This window comes from Salvelinus alpinus, chromosome 17 (assembly GCF_045679555.1).
Source record: "Salvelinus alpinus chromosome 17, SLU_Salpinus.1, whole genome shotgun sequence".
Taxonomy (NCBI): domain Eukaryota; kingdom Metazoa; phylum Chordata; class Actinopteri; order Salmoniformes; family Salmonidae; genus Salvelinus; species Salvelinus alpinus.
Window position 1 is genome coordinate 12,535,810 of NC_092102.1, and position 12,645 is coordinate 12,548,454.

The window sequence follows — 12,645 nt, forward strand, 5'->3', positions numbered from 1 at the left end:
TGAGATTAGGAGCACTCCCTTTAAGAGTGTGCTCCTAATCTCCGTTCGTTACCTGTATGAAAGACACCTGGGAGCCAGAAATCTTTTTGATTGAGAAGGGGTCAAATACTTATTTCCCTCATTAAAATGCAAATCAATTTATAACATTTTTGACATGCATTTTTCTGGATATTTTTGTTGTTATTCTGTCTCTCACTGTTCAAATAAACCTACCATTAAAATTATAGACTGATAATTTCTTTGTCAGTGGGCAAACGTACAAAATCAGCAGGGGATCAAATACTTTTTTCCCTCACTGTAGTTAGTTTTGCGACAGTATCAAAAATACATTTTGGATTGCTCAAATTTTCCTCAATTAAGTTGGAAAAATAGGATGATCGAGCAGCAGTGAGGGCTCTTCGATACTGCACGGTACTGTCTTTCCAAGCTAGTCGGCAGACTTCCAGTTTGGTGTGGCGCCATTTCCATTCCAATTTTCTGGAAGCTCGCTTCAGAGCTCGGGTATTTTCTGTATACCAGGGAGCAAATGTTTTTTGTTTTTAGGGGTGCGACTGCATCTAGGGTGTTGCACAAGGTTAAATTGAGTTCCTCAGTTAGGTGGTTAACCAAAAAGGTAGCTTGTGCTGGATACCCAGCTAACACATAACATTCTGAGAAACTTAGAGGTTGGTGAGAGCGTGGTTTTCCTATGGTTATTTTGCATACAACTTTCTGGGAATGGTGCAGGATAGTTGGCTTTTGAATGTTCTCAGCACATTTAAAGAACTTGACAACGAAATAAATATATTTACGTTCATAAAAGTTCCAGAACGTTCCTAAAAGTTCAAACATGGTAAAATTTTGGTAATGTTCTGGGAACATTCTCCAACTGGTTTGACATTTTGTTGCCTCACATTCTTTTTTGGGATAAATGCACGATGCATGAAGCATATCTCACAACCATTTCCTGTCACGAATTCCATTTCCTGTCACAAACTCCACAAATGTCACGACTTCCACCAAAGGTGGTTCCTCTCCCTGTTCGGGCGGCGGTGGGCGGTGCTCGGCGTTCGTCGAGCTGCCACCGATCCCTACTAGCTGCCACCGATCCCTTTTCTTTTTCGTTTGGTTTTGTCTGTCTTGTTGTTTTATACTGATAACAAGTTCAAACAGGTGCCATTAATACAGGTAACGAGTGGAGGACAGAGGAGCCTCTTAAAGAAGAAGTTACAGGTCTGTGAGAGCCAGAAATCTTGCTTGTTTGTAGGTGACCAAATACTTATTTTCCACCATAATTTGCAAATCAATTCATAAAAAATCCTATAATGTGATTTTCTGGAATTTCTTTTCTCATTTTGTCTGTCATAGTTGAAGTGTACCTATGATGAAAATTACAGGCCTCTCATCTTTTTAAGTGGGAGAACTTGCACAATTGGTGGCTGACTAAATACTTTTTTGCCCCACTGTATATGCAGATGACTCAACACTATATGGGTCAGCTACTACAGAGAGTGAAATCACTGCAACACTTAACAAAGAACTGCAGTTAGTTTCAGAATTGGTGGCAAGGAATAAGTTAGTCCTAAATATTTCAAAAACTAAAAGCATTGTGTTTGGGAAAAATCATTCGCTAAACCCTAAACATCAACTAAATCATGTAATAAATAATGTGGAAATTGAGCAAGTTGAGGTGACTAAACTGCTTGGAGTAACCCTGGATTGTCATGGTGAAAACATCTTGATACAACAGTAGCTAAGATGGGGAGATCTGTCCATAATAAAACGGTGCTCTGCCTTTTTAACAACACTATCAACAAGGCAAGTCCTCTAGTTTTGTCGCACCTTTACTGTTCAGTCTTGTGGTCAGGTGCCACAAAGAGGGACCTCGGAAAATTACAATTGGCTCAGAACAGGGCAGTTCGGCTGGCACTTAAATGTACACGGAGAGCTAATATTAATAATATGCATGTCAATCTCTCATGGCTCAAAGTGGAGGAGAGATTGACTTCATCACTACTTGTATTTGTAAGAAGTGTTGACTTTCTGAATGCACAAAGGTGTCTGTCTAAACTATTAGCACACAGCTCGGACACCCATGCCAAGACATGCCACCAAAGGTCTCTTCACAATTCCCAAGTCAAGAACTGACTATGGGAGATGCACAGTACTACATAGAGCCATGGCCACATCAGGTAACTGATGCAAGCAGTAGAATCAGATTTAAAAAACAGAACAAAAATACACCTTATGGAAAAGCAGGGACTGTGAAGAGACACACACACAGACAGACACAGGCACAGACACACATACACATGATAAGACAAGCACTCTACACACACGTACACATTGATGTTGTATTGAAATATGTGATAGTGGAATAGTGGCCTGAGGGAATACACTGAATGTATTGGGTAAAGTGTTATGAATTGTAATGTCATGTAATATTTTATTACAAAATAAATTGTTTATAACTGCCTTAATGTTGTTGGCAGCAGCTAACGTGGATCATTAATAAATACAAATACAAATGTTCTCAAATAGTTCAGAGAAGGTTAAGAAACAATGTTCTTCTGTGGCAATTTCAGTACTTCAGCATAACATTTCCTACAGGTTTCCTCATGTTCTCAGATTGTTCAGAGAACGGTAAAAAATACATAAAAAACAGAAAACTTTACTAACGTTCAGAGAATGTTTTTTAAAAACATATACATTCCGTTCTCAACGCCAACAAAACTCTCTCTATCTTGTTAAGTGTGTTAAGGTGTGTCGGCTGCACCCACTAATTGGCCACACATCACTCCTTGTTACTTTTGCTGAGCCCATCAAGGCCCGATTTGGTGAACCACTGTTACGTTCACAGCTCTTTGTCTGTTGGCCAGGTTAGGGACACACAAAGTTGTTTTAACATAGTGTTTTCAATGTATATATTTGACACATTTTGACATACATGATTACATTGTGCATGCTCATATATACATTCATTATTATTCAACATGTCGTCCCCTGTGATTTGAACTCACAATCTCTTGATTCACAGCATTCCGATCTTTCTGCTACACCACCATGCCTGTGTCAGTTGCCAGTCTGAGTAATCACCCATCATTGATTTGATTTTCATTCACCAATTTTATGGCTTTCTGTATAGTGGTCTAACGTTGGTGGGGCATTTAACTTGCTCTCTGCTCTATCGTTCGCTACATACTTCAGTCTGAGACTGCCGTCGTTGAAGTCATTTATGGTGACGTCAAAATGAGGGGTGTTGTACAAAACAAAGTCATCAGCGATTGGATCATCTCTAACCAATCAGAGTATCAAAGCCAATGGCGATGTGCCGCTTTACCCAAGTGTGTTCTGGCTCTGACCCAACCCATCGGTTTCTGGGACAATCAGAATGGTTAGAATGTGTTTGCTTTCTAGAAATCATCTAGGAGGGACTCAAATCCAGACTCATCGTGGAGAAGAAACGTTTGTGGGCGTGGCATTTGGCAGGAGCCATACGTTTGGTTAGCCAGGGAACATTTCACCCTGTTTTAATGTTACCCCTGAATCACTATGATCAATAAAATAGTTATTCTTAAGTGTACTTTTATAAAGCTGGAGCACACCCAGAGAAAAATAATTTAGTGTAGAGATGCTGACTAACGGCGAATAAGCTGTAAGATAGAAAAATAAATAAAGAGAGTCGCACACTCTATATATAAACTCCCAGTAATTGAATGGGTAAAACACCAATGTTTCGGCATCACTGTGCCTTTTTCAGGGTGAAACATTTTACAGTTACTCCTGAATCACTGTGATCAATAAAATCGTTTTTCTTATGTGTACTTTTAACAGAGCTGAGAATTTCTTCAAAGTGCATTTCAAGAAGACGACGGAGAGGTTGTGAAATGTTGGATAATAATTACTGTATATATCCACAATGTAATAATTTTTACGTCAACGTGTGTCAAATATACAAGTTAAAAGCATTGTGTGTGTGTGTCACGTTCGTCGTATAAAATAATGAGCGGACCAAGGCACAGCGTGTGTAGAGTTCCACATATTTATTAAAGTGAACCTTCAACAAACAAAGAATAAACTAAAGTGCAGTTCGTAGCGCACATAGCACTAAACCAAAACAAAACCCCACAAATGCAGGTGGGAAAAGGACCACACTAAATATGATCCCCAATTAGAGGCAACGATCATCAGCTGCCTCCAATTGGGAACCATACTCACACCAACATAGAAATTCAGACTAGAACACCCCCTAGTCACGCTCTGACCTATTGCACCATAGAGAACCCCAAGGGCTCTCTATGGTCAGGGCGTGACAGTACCCCCTCCAAAGGTGTGGACTCCGACCGCAAAACCTGAACCTGGATGGGGAGGGTTAGGGTGGGCAACTAGCGTCGGTGGCGTCTCCGGTGCGGAGCCCCCGTTCAGACCGCAGATCTGACCTTGAAGCCGGGCTGAACGCCGTGCCTGGACTGAGCACCGGCACAGAGGAAGGCTACCTACAGAGGAAGGCTGCATGTCTACCTTCGACCGTCGCTGGAGGCTCCGGACCGTCGACCGTCACTGGAGGCTCCGGACCGTCGCTGGGAGCTCCAGACTGCCGACCGTCGCTGGAAGATCCGGACCGTCGACCGTCGCTGGGAGCTCCGGACGGTGGACCTTCGCTGGGAGCTCCGGACGGTGGACCGTCGCTGGAAGCTCCGGACTGTGAACCGTCGCTGGAAGTTCCGGACTGTGAACCGTCGCTGGAAGTTCCGGACTGTGAACCGTCGCTGGAAGTTCCGGACTGTGAACCGTCGCTGGAAGTTCCGGACTGTGAACCGTCGCTGGAAGTTCCGGACTGTGAACCGTCGCTGGAAGTTCCGGACTGTGAACCGTCGCTGGAAGTTCCGGACTGTGAACCGTGGCTGGAAGTTCCGGACTGTGAACCGTGGCTGGAAGTTCCGGACTGTGAACCGTCGCTGGAAGTTCCGGACTGTGAACCGTCGCTGGAAGTTCCGGACTGTGAACCGTCGCTGGAAGTTCCAGACTGGGGAGCTGGGAGCCGGCACAGGATGTACCGGGCTGGGGAGGCGCATTGGAGGCCTGGTGCGTGGAGCCGGCACAGGAGGCACCGGACTGATTACACGCTCTGCAGGGCGAGTGCCTGAAGTGCCAGAATACACCTAACCAACATCTCTCTCTGATCTCCCTCATCCAACAGCTCCATCGACGGTCTCTGGCTCTCTCCTCGGCTCGACTGACAGCCCCTTGTGCCCCCCCCCCCCCCCCCCCCCTCCCCCAAAAATATATTGGTTTCTGTGGCCGCGGACCCCGACGTCGTCGCTGTCCTTCTATACTCCTTGGTGACTCCCGCCAAGGAAGGGTCTCGCATCCACCCATTATTTCCTCGCCTGTCCAGCTCTCCTTTACCTCCATGGTACGCTGCTTGGTCCTTTAGTGGTGGGATATTCTGTCACGTTCGTTGTATACATAATGAGCGGACCAAGGCGCCTCGTGAGTAGAGTTCCACATATTTATTAAAGTGAACCTTCAACAAAGCATAAACGAACGTGCAGTTCGTAGCGCACATAGCACTAAACCAAAACAAAACAAAACCACACAAATGCAGGTGGGAAAAGGACCACACTAAGTATGATCCCCAATTAGAGGCAACGACACCCCCTAGTCACGCTCTGACCTATTGCACCATAGAGAAACCCAAGGGCTCTCTATGGTCAGGGCGTGACAGTGTGTGTGTGTGTTTGTGTGTTCCTAACCTTGCCAAAAAACTAAGAGCTGTGAATGGATCAGTGGTTTGGGACCATCAGGTGACGTCCTGATGACTGATACACATTGATTGAATATTCTCTTAACCCTCAGAAAACTAAACACATGAATGTTCTTGCAACGTTCCCATGAAACGTGTCTAGAACATTAATGTCTTATATTCTGAGAAGATGGCAACCATGTTCTGTGTATGTTGGTGGAAAATGATCCTAACCCTTAGAAAACATTTAACTGAAGTACTGTAGAACTTCATTCATTCCTATGGAAGACTGCTCCTACTGGGGAGTGCCAATATGGCCGACCTGTGGCTTCAAACCTCTCAATGGCCAATGCATATCGTCAGCAATGCAGGGTTTATATACATCATTGGCCCCAAAATACAAGTGTACGAAGTTTCATGCTTTTATGATAAAGTAAACTAAATTTTCACATGTTGCCTGGACTAATATGAATATATGAACCTGGTGAAATTCACAGTCTTTTAACAACTGTTACATGTGTACATTTCAATGTGTGATTGTGAGTGTGTTTGTGTATAAGTACACACATAGGTTTGCATGTGTGATTGCAATTGGTGGAGGGTGGTATGTGCATTAAAATGAGTGAAATAATAAACAAAAACATTGATTTTGGTATGTTATTATATGATTAGTTGCAGTAATTAGGTTATTAATAACAAATGTTGTTACTCACCTGATAACATAATAACCACCAGATAACATAATAACGTTTTAAATTAAGTGGAAAAAGTTATTACATTATCCATTCAACATGTGTATTACGTTATCCGGCAAGTTATTACATTAACCGGTTTTATTACATAAACATTTTAAAAGTTATCACACTTAGAAAAGCTATTACATTAACCAGTGTTATTACATTGACTGTTGTTACAGGGCATTACAAGTGTTATCAGTTTTGTAGTAAGAGTTTTGAAATTACCACTTACATCTAAAAAAAATTGTCAAAATGTTTTACTAATTTTGTGATAAGCACCATATTAAGCAAGGTTATACAGTGAAGTGCCCCTGAGTTTATAGCTTCAACAGAAATGGAAACGAAAGAATAGAGAAGGTATGTAATGATTCAATCTGTCAGCAAATATTACGTTTGTGTCTAGATAGATAGATGTCATGGCTCACGCAATGTTAACATCTGACACATACACACACACATTGATGGGCATTGCCTGTGCTGCATTTCACTACAAGGTATTTAACATAGCACTGCCAAGCAGTCAACCTTTAAAGTGCTTCCCAGAGAGAGCAATGGAGCCATCTGATGCCCATTATTGGAGAGGAAGCATAGCTACTATGTGATAAATGCCAGCACTACATGAAGTCTGTTACTATTAAAATAACACATGTAAGATGCTGAATAACATTACAAAAACACAAAATTCTAAGTCAGAGAAGATTCCTGTGTATATTTTACAGTGGTGCAAAGTACTTCAAGTAAAAATACTTGAAAGAAAAGTACTACTTAAGTCGTTTTGGGGGGTATCTGTACTTTACTATTTATATTTTTGACAACTTTTACTTTTATTCACTACATTCCGAAAGACAATTATGTACTTTTTACTCCATACATTTTTCCTGAAAACCAAAAGTACTGGTTACATGTTGAATACTTAGCAGGACAGGAAAATGGTCCAATTCACGCAGGTACCAAGAGAACATCCCTGTCCATCCCCTGCCTCTGATCTAGCGGACTCACTAAACACACATGCTTCGTTTGAAAATGATGTCTGAGTGTTGCCCTGGCTATCCATAAATACATTTTTTTTTTAAACAGAAAATGGCGCCGTCTGCTTTGCTTAATATAAGGATTTTAAAATGATTTATACTTTTACTTAAGTATATTTTAGCAATTACATTTACTTTCGATACTTAAATATATTTCAAACCAAATACTTTTAGACTTTTACTCAAGTAGTATTTTACTGGGTGACTTTCACTTTTGCTTGAGTCATTTTCTGTTAAACTATCTTAACTTTTACTCTAGTCTAGTATGACAATTGGGTACTTTTTCCACCGCTGATATTTTGTGGGCGTAGCCCAGTCGCATGTTTTCGCAGCAAATTAAATGACGTTGCCGTTTCCTTGTTTTTGTCAAGCTTGGACAGCGCATTCCTTGAAACTGTGGACCATAAACGGTATGTAGGGCCCAAAATATCGACATACCAACGATGCAACTTGAATTTTAAATCAAACTATGGAAATATTTGATACATTCTTCACAATCAATAAAATGTATAATACTGGTCATCTTTGCTAGCGTGAACTGTCATTTGGAGTGGAAAACAGCGAGCCGATTAGCACGCTAGCTAGCTAACGTTACTGCTGCTGAGGTCGCGACATTTAGTTAAGTTAAATTGTGTTTTGGTTAGCAACTGCAATTATGGTTAAGAATTTTGCTAGATAGCTTAGTTTGATTGTGTATATAATGGTAACTTAGCTAATGCAAGTAAGTTAGCTAACTAGTAGTTGGCCACTAAGTAGCCAGCATTAGCTGCTAGTTGACGTGTTGCAACAGCTGGTTAACAGGCTAGCTAACGTTACCATTTAACCTAACAAGCTAAATTGCAAAGTTTCTACTTTTTGCCAAATGATGCACAGGTAAAACTAAAAACACTTTTGCTAGGTTGGGAAATTATAGCTGTCGTGTACAGAGTAGTAGCCATTCAGTTTGTGTGGCAGGTGTCAAAAGAGAGTTGTTATTATTTGATGCACATAATGTCAATGTCAGTCAACGTCACATTTACAAATTCACCAGAGGGGTATTGCCATACCCATGCACGTAATTGATTTCCTATAATATATTGTAGACCTAGATAAAAACAAGCATGTCTCTCCAAAGTGAACACCTCTAATTCTTTACCATAATACCAACATTGTGTTTTCTTTCAGATCTTTAACTCCAACTTGGCCAGCCAGGTGTTGTAGACCGTGTGGCGTCAGTGCACCCCAGCCTGGGTGCAATGTTCCTCAGCTCCACATGAGCTCTACTATGTGGTACATCATGCAATCTATTCAAAGTAAATATTCCCTGTCCGAGCGGCTCATCCGCACCATTGCTGCCATTCGCTCTTTCCCACACGACAATGTGGAGGATCTTATTCGAAGGGTAGGTTGGCTGGTTGGCTTATCTTTGAACTGTAGAGATGAAATGTTAACACAAACACCACTGTACTTATCTAATTTGTTGTGTCAGAGTTGACTTCTTTGTAGTAAAAGAACTCCCTCAACCTCACATTCTCTCTGCACGTTGTTAATTGTGTCGCTGTTTTGTAGTTTCATTGCTATCTTTTAACTATGCCACAAATTTGAGATGTTATTCAGTTGAATATGACTTGTTGTGTATGGTATCGGTATCTATTCATATTTTGCATACTGTTGAAAATGACACAATTGCATGTCTACCTTCAGGGAGCTGACGTGAACCGTATGCACGGCACTCTGAAGCCCTTGCACTGTGCCTGTATGGTGGCGGATGCCGACTGTGTCGAGTTGTTGTTGGAGAAAGGAGCAGAGGTATGTATGGTGGCATGTTTTTAACTCTCACTCATCCAACTTGAACTTTGTTTGAAATGATTTAGCTACTTGCTTAGCTAGTGGTGTTATGTTGTAATGTAAAAAAAAAAAAAGAAGTTAAACATCCTGAGGTAATATTTTTTTATTATTTTTATACTGTACATGCTGCAGGCATCGATACATCTAACCTGCTCTTGATTACTCCCACTTGAATCCCCTTCACCTGAATCTCAGAAAATAATAGTGAATCTCTTATCTGTGAACTTAGGTCTATAATAGCTGCTATTTGTTACTATGTAATGCCTCCAATTGTAAAATAAACCATGCTCTCTCTCCCTTTCTCAAATGGACTAACAAAGTTTTATTGTATTCTGTGAATCCCCTACCTGTCTTCTCAGGTGAATGCCCTGGACGGCTACAACCGCACAGCGCTGCACTACGCAGCAGAGAAGGACGAGGGCTGTGTGGAACTCCTCCTTGAGTACGGGGCCCAGCCCAATGCATTGGACGGCAACAAGGACACCCCGCTACACTGGGCGGCCTTCAAGGACAACCCTGAGTGCGTCAGGGCTCTGCTGGAGAGCAGTGCCTGCCCCAACGCACGGGACTACAACAATGACACTCCATTAAGCTGGGCCGCCATGAAAGGCAACCTAGAGAGTGTGAGGGTTCTGTTAGAATATGGAGGCCAGGTCCATGTTACTAACCTAAAAGGCCAGACACCCATCTCTCGCCTGGTGGCCCTACTTGCCAGGGGCCTGGGGGCAGAGCAGGAGGAGGAGTGTCTGGAGCTGCTCTATAAGGCAGCGGGGAGGTTTGAGATCCGCCGGGCAGATGGTACCTTACCCAGGGAGCTCAGTAAGGATCCCCAGCTCCTGGCCAAGCTGACCAGTATGGTGGCTGAAGCACCGACGCTACGCGCGCTGTCACGGTGTGCTGTCAGACAGAGCCTGGGGGTGAGATTCCTCCCCACTGCGGTCAAAGAGCTGCCTTTACCAGAGTCGGTCAAAGAGTACTTACTGCTGAGAGACTGAACTTACAAGGGGTGGGACTAGAGGTGACAGGATGTGTAATCACTATCAATCGTATTCAGACTGGAAATCTGTGCTTAGCTCAAATTAGCTCAAGAGTTGCACGCACCTATCTCACCCATTTAATAGTTTATGATGCATATATTCTGACAAAGTTTCTCCTTAATGAGGAATGATGTTGATTCTAGATAGTATGAGGTGTTGTAGGCAGTCCAAAAGGTCACACTGAGATGAGGAAGTACTTAGTTCTTATGTGGTTGTTGTGTGTGTGTGTAAAATTTGAGTGATTCGCTTTTTCTCAGTGCTTCCCTCTTCGTCAGTGGGTCTGCAGAATCAGCCTTGCAATCCCAAAAAACATAGTGTAAAATATGGAATTGCATTTCATTCAATGTTGCATTTCATGATAACTGAGTATAATCACTCTTCGTGTTACAAAATAATAAACAATTGTAGATGACATATTTAAAATCACTAATATATTATAGAGATCAGTGTGCCAGGTAATGTTGTTACATAATGTTGATTAACAGATATGTGACTGTAAAACAAAATCATCTGTATCATATAGCACTTCCTGGCAGGATTGGGGTAAATTCTGAATTAAGTTGCGAATTGGTGTTTTAATTCCATTGTTGAATTTGAATTGGCCACACCCCACAGGAAGCAGAATTTGAATTAAATTAAGTATAATTTAATGAAAATAAATAAATTCAAATGGATAATTTATTGCATACGTCATTATGCACATGTTTATTTTGACATGTATGGTTACCAATACTATATTTAAAACTCATTATCCTTCAACGAGTTTATCATAATTATAGTGGTTTGGAATATTGTAAGATCATTGTGAAGGTTGTCTATAATAATTCAAATTCACTTACATGTTATTAGATAAAATAAACATGTTTTCCAGAATGCATTAGCTCAACCACTCAGAACATCTCATGACAAAAATACAAACATCTGTGAGTTATAATAAAGCAAATATTTGAAATGGTATCTGTATTCTTTAGTAAGAGGTGGCAGATGCTTCTGGCAAAATATTTGTCAAAGGACTGAGACTTGATGTTTCATATCTAAGTTTGAATTGTTTTTTAATTAAATTCTACTTTAATTCAAATTCATTGCAAATTCTGCTTCCTGTCGAGTGTGGTGAATTCAATTTTCAATTCGTGGGATGAATTGAATTAAATTCTGAAATTCTGAATTGACCCCAACCCTGCTTCCTGGGCTAAATATGTGGAAATGCCAGCCTGTCAAATATATAAGTGTGAAAATGTGATTTGCTATTTGTGTTTTCTATACAAGTTTTTGAATGGAAAAGGTACAGTGTACGTTGGCTTATTTTAGTTGAAGTATGCTGATGTACAGCCAACTATTGAAGAATACATAGATATTTTGTTTTCTATAGAGACTAGGTAAACCTTTATTTTATAATTTTTACATCAGGATTTTCCATGGTGCTTTTTTTGGTCCAAAACTTTGTGCACCACAGATTTAAATGTGACCATAAACAATGTAACCAGCAAACCATATAAAGGTCTTTTTCAAAATTGTTTATTTTAGGCAAAAGCTTTCAGTAATAGTAGAAATTGTCATAGTGGCATGAATTTGGATGTTTTTTTAAAATTGTATTTAAAATATATAAACTATAGAAGCTTTGACCAATGTACTTTAGTTTGTAGTGAAACTCAAGTGACACATTTTTGACAGTTGTTTAATGTGCTTGTTTCTGTTTGCTTGTTTGCCAGGTGTGTACATGCATAATATTGATAGTTAATTTGGTTCTCTTAGACACCAATGTAAACCTACAAAGTGCATTTTTCTGTTAAATAATGAAAAAAAAAGTAAACGCCTTCCCTTATACTATGTACCGCATTTCTGTTGTTTTTATGTTATTTTAGTTTAGACACCAAAAACTCCAGTAGGGATATTGGCAACAACTTATCATGTGCATGTAGTTTCATCACATGCAATATTGAAATTGTCCAGCAGGAGTCTAGTCTGCAGCAGTGCCTTCAGAAAGTATTCATACCCTTTGACTTATTCCACATTTTTGTTGTGTTACAGCCTGAAATCCAAATTTATTAAAGTGGAAAAAAAAATATTCTCACCCATCTACACAATAACCCATAATGACAAAGTGAAAATATGTTTTTAGAAATGTTTGCTAATGTATTGATAATAAAAATACATGTCTCATATAATAAGTATTCACACCCCTGAGTCAATACATGTTAGAATCACATTTGGCAGTGATTACAGCTGTGAGTCTTTCTGGGTAATCCTCTAAGAGCTTTGCACACCTGGATTGTACAATATTTGCACATTAT

At 40.5% G+C, this 12,645-nt stretch overlaps 1 protein-coding gene across 1 annotated transcript; it reads left to right on the top strand.

Moving 5' to 3' along the window:
- The first annotated feature begins 7,761 nt into the window (after window positions 1-7,761).
- Window positions 7,762-12,183, top strand: LOC139542143 (ankyrin repeat and SOCS box protein 8-like). The gene is made up of 4 exons (XM_071347228.1): window positions 7,762-7,900; window positions 8,655-8,871; window positions 9,174-9,278; window positions 9,677-12,183. Exons 2-4 carry the CDS (start codon window positions 8,743-8,745, stop codon window positions 10,310-10,312), a joined length of 870 nt encoding a protein of 289 aa, XP_071203329.1. The 5' UTR covers window positions 7,762-7,900; window positions 8,655-8,742; the 3' UTR covers window positions 10,313-12,183.
- The last annotated feature ends 462 nt before the right edge of the window (window positions 12,184-12,645 follow it).

Bases quoted from the DNA above. Each gene is read 5' to 3' on its own strand.
- LOC139542143 (XM_071347228.1), top strand. From the start codon at position 8,743: ATGAGCTCTACTATGTGGTACATCATGCAATCTATTCAAAGTAAATAT. The intron at 8,872-9,173 runs GTAGGTTGGCTG...GTCTACCTTCAG, and splicing joins TGGAGGATCTTATTCGAAGG to GGAGCTGACGTGAACCGTAT. The intron at 9,279-9,676 runs GTATGTATGGTG...CTGTCTTCTCAG, and splicing joins TGTTGGAGAAAGGAGCAGAG to GTGAATGCCCTGGACGGCTA.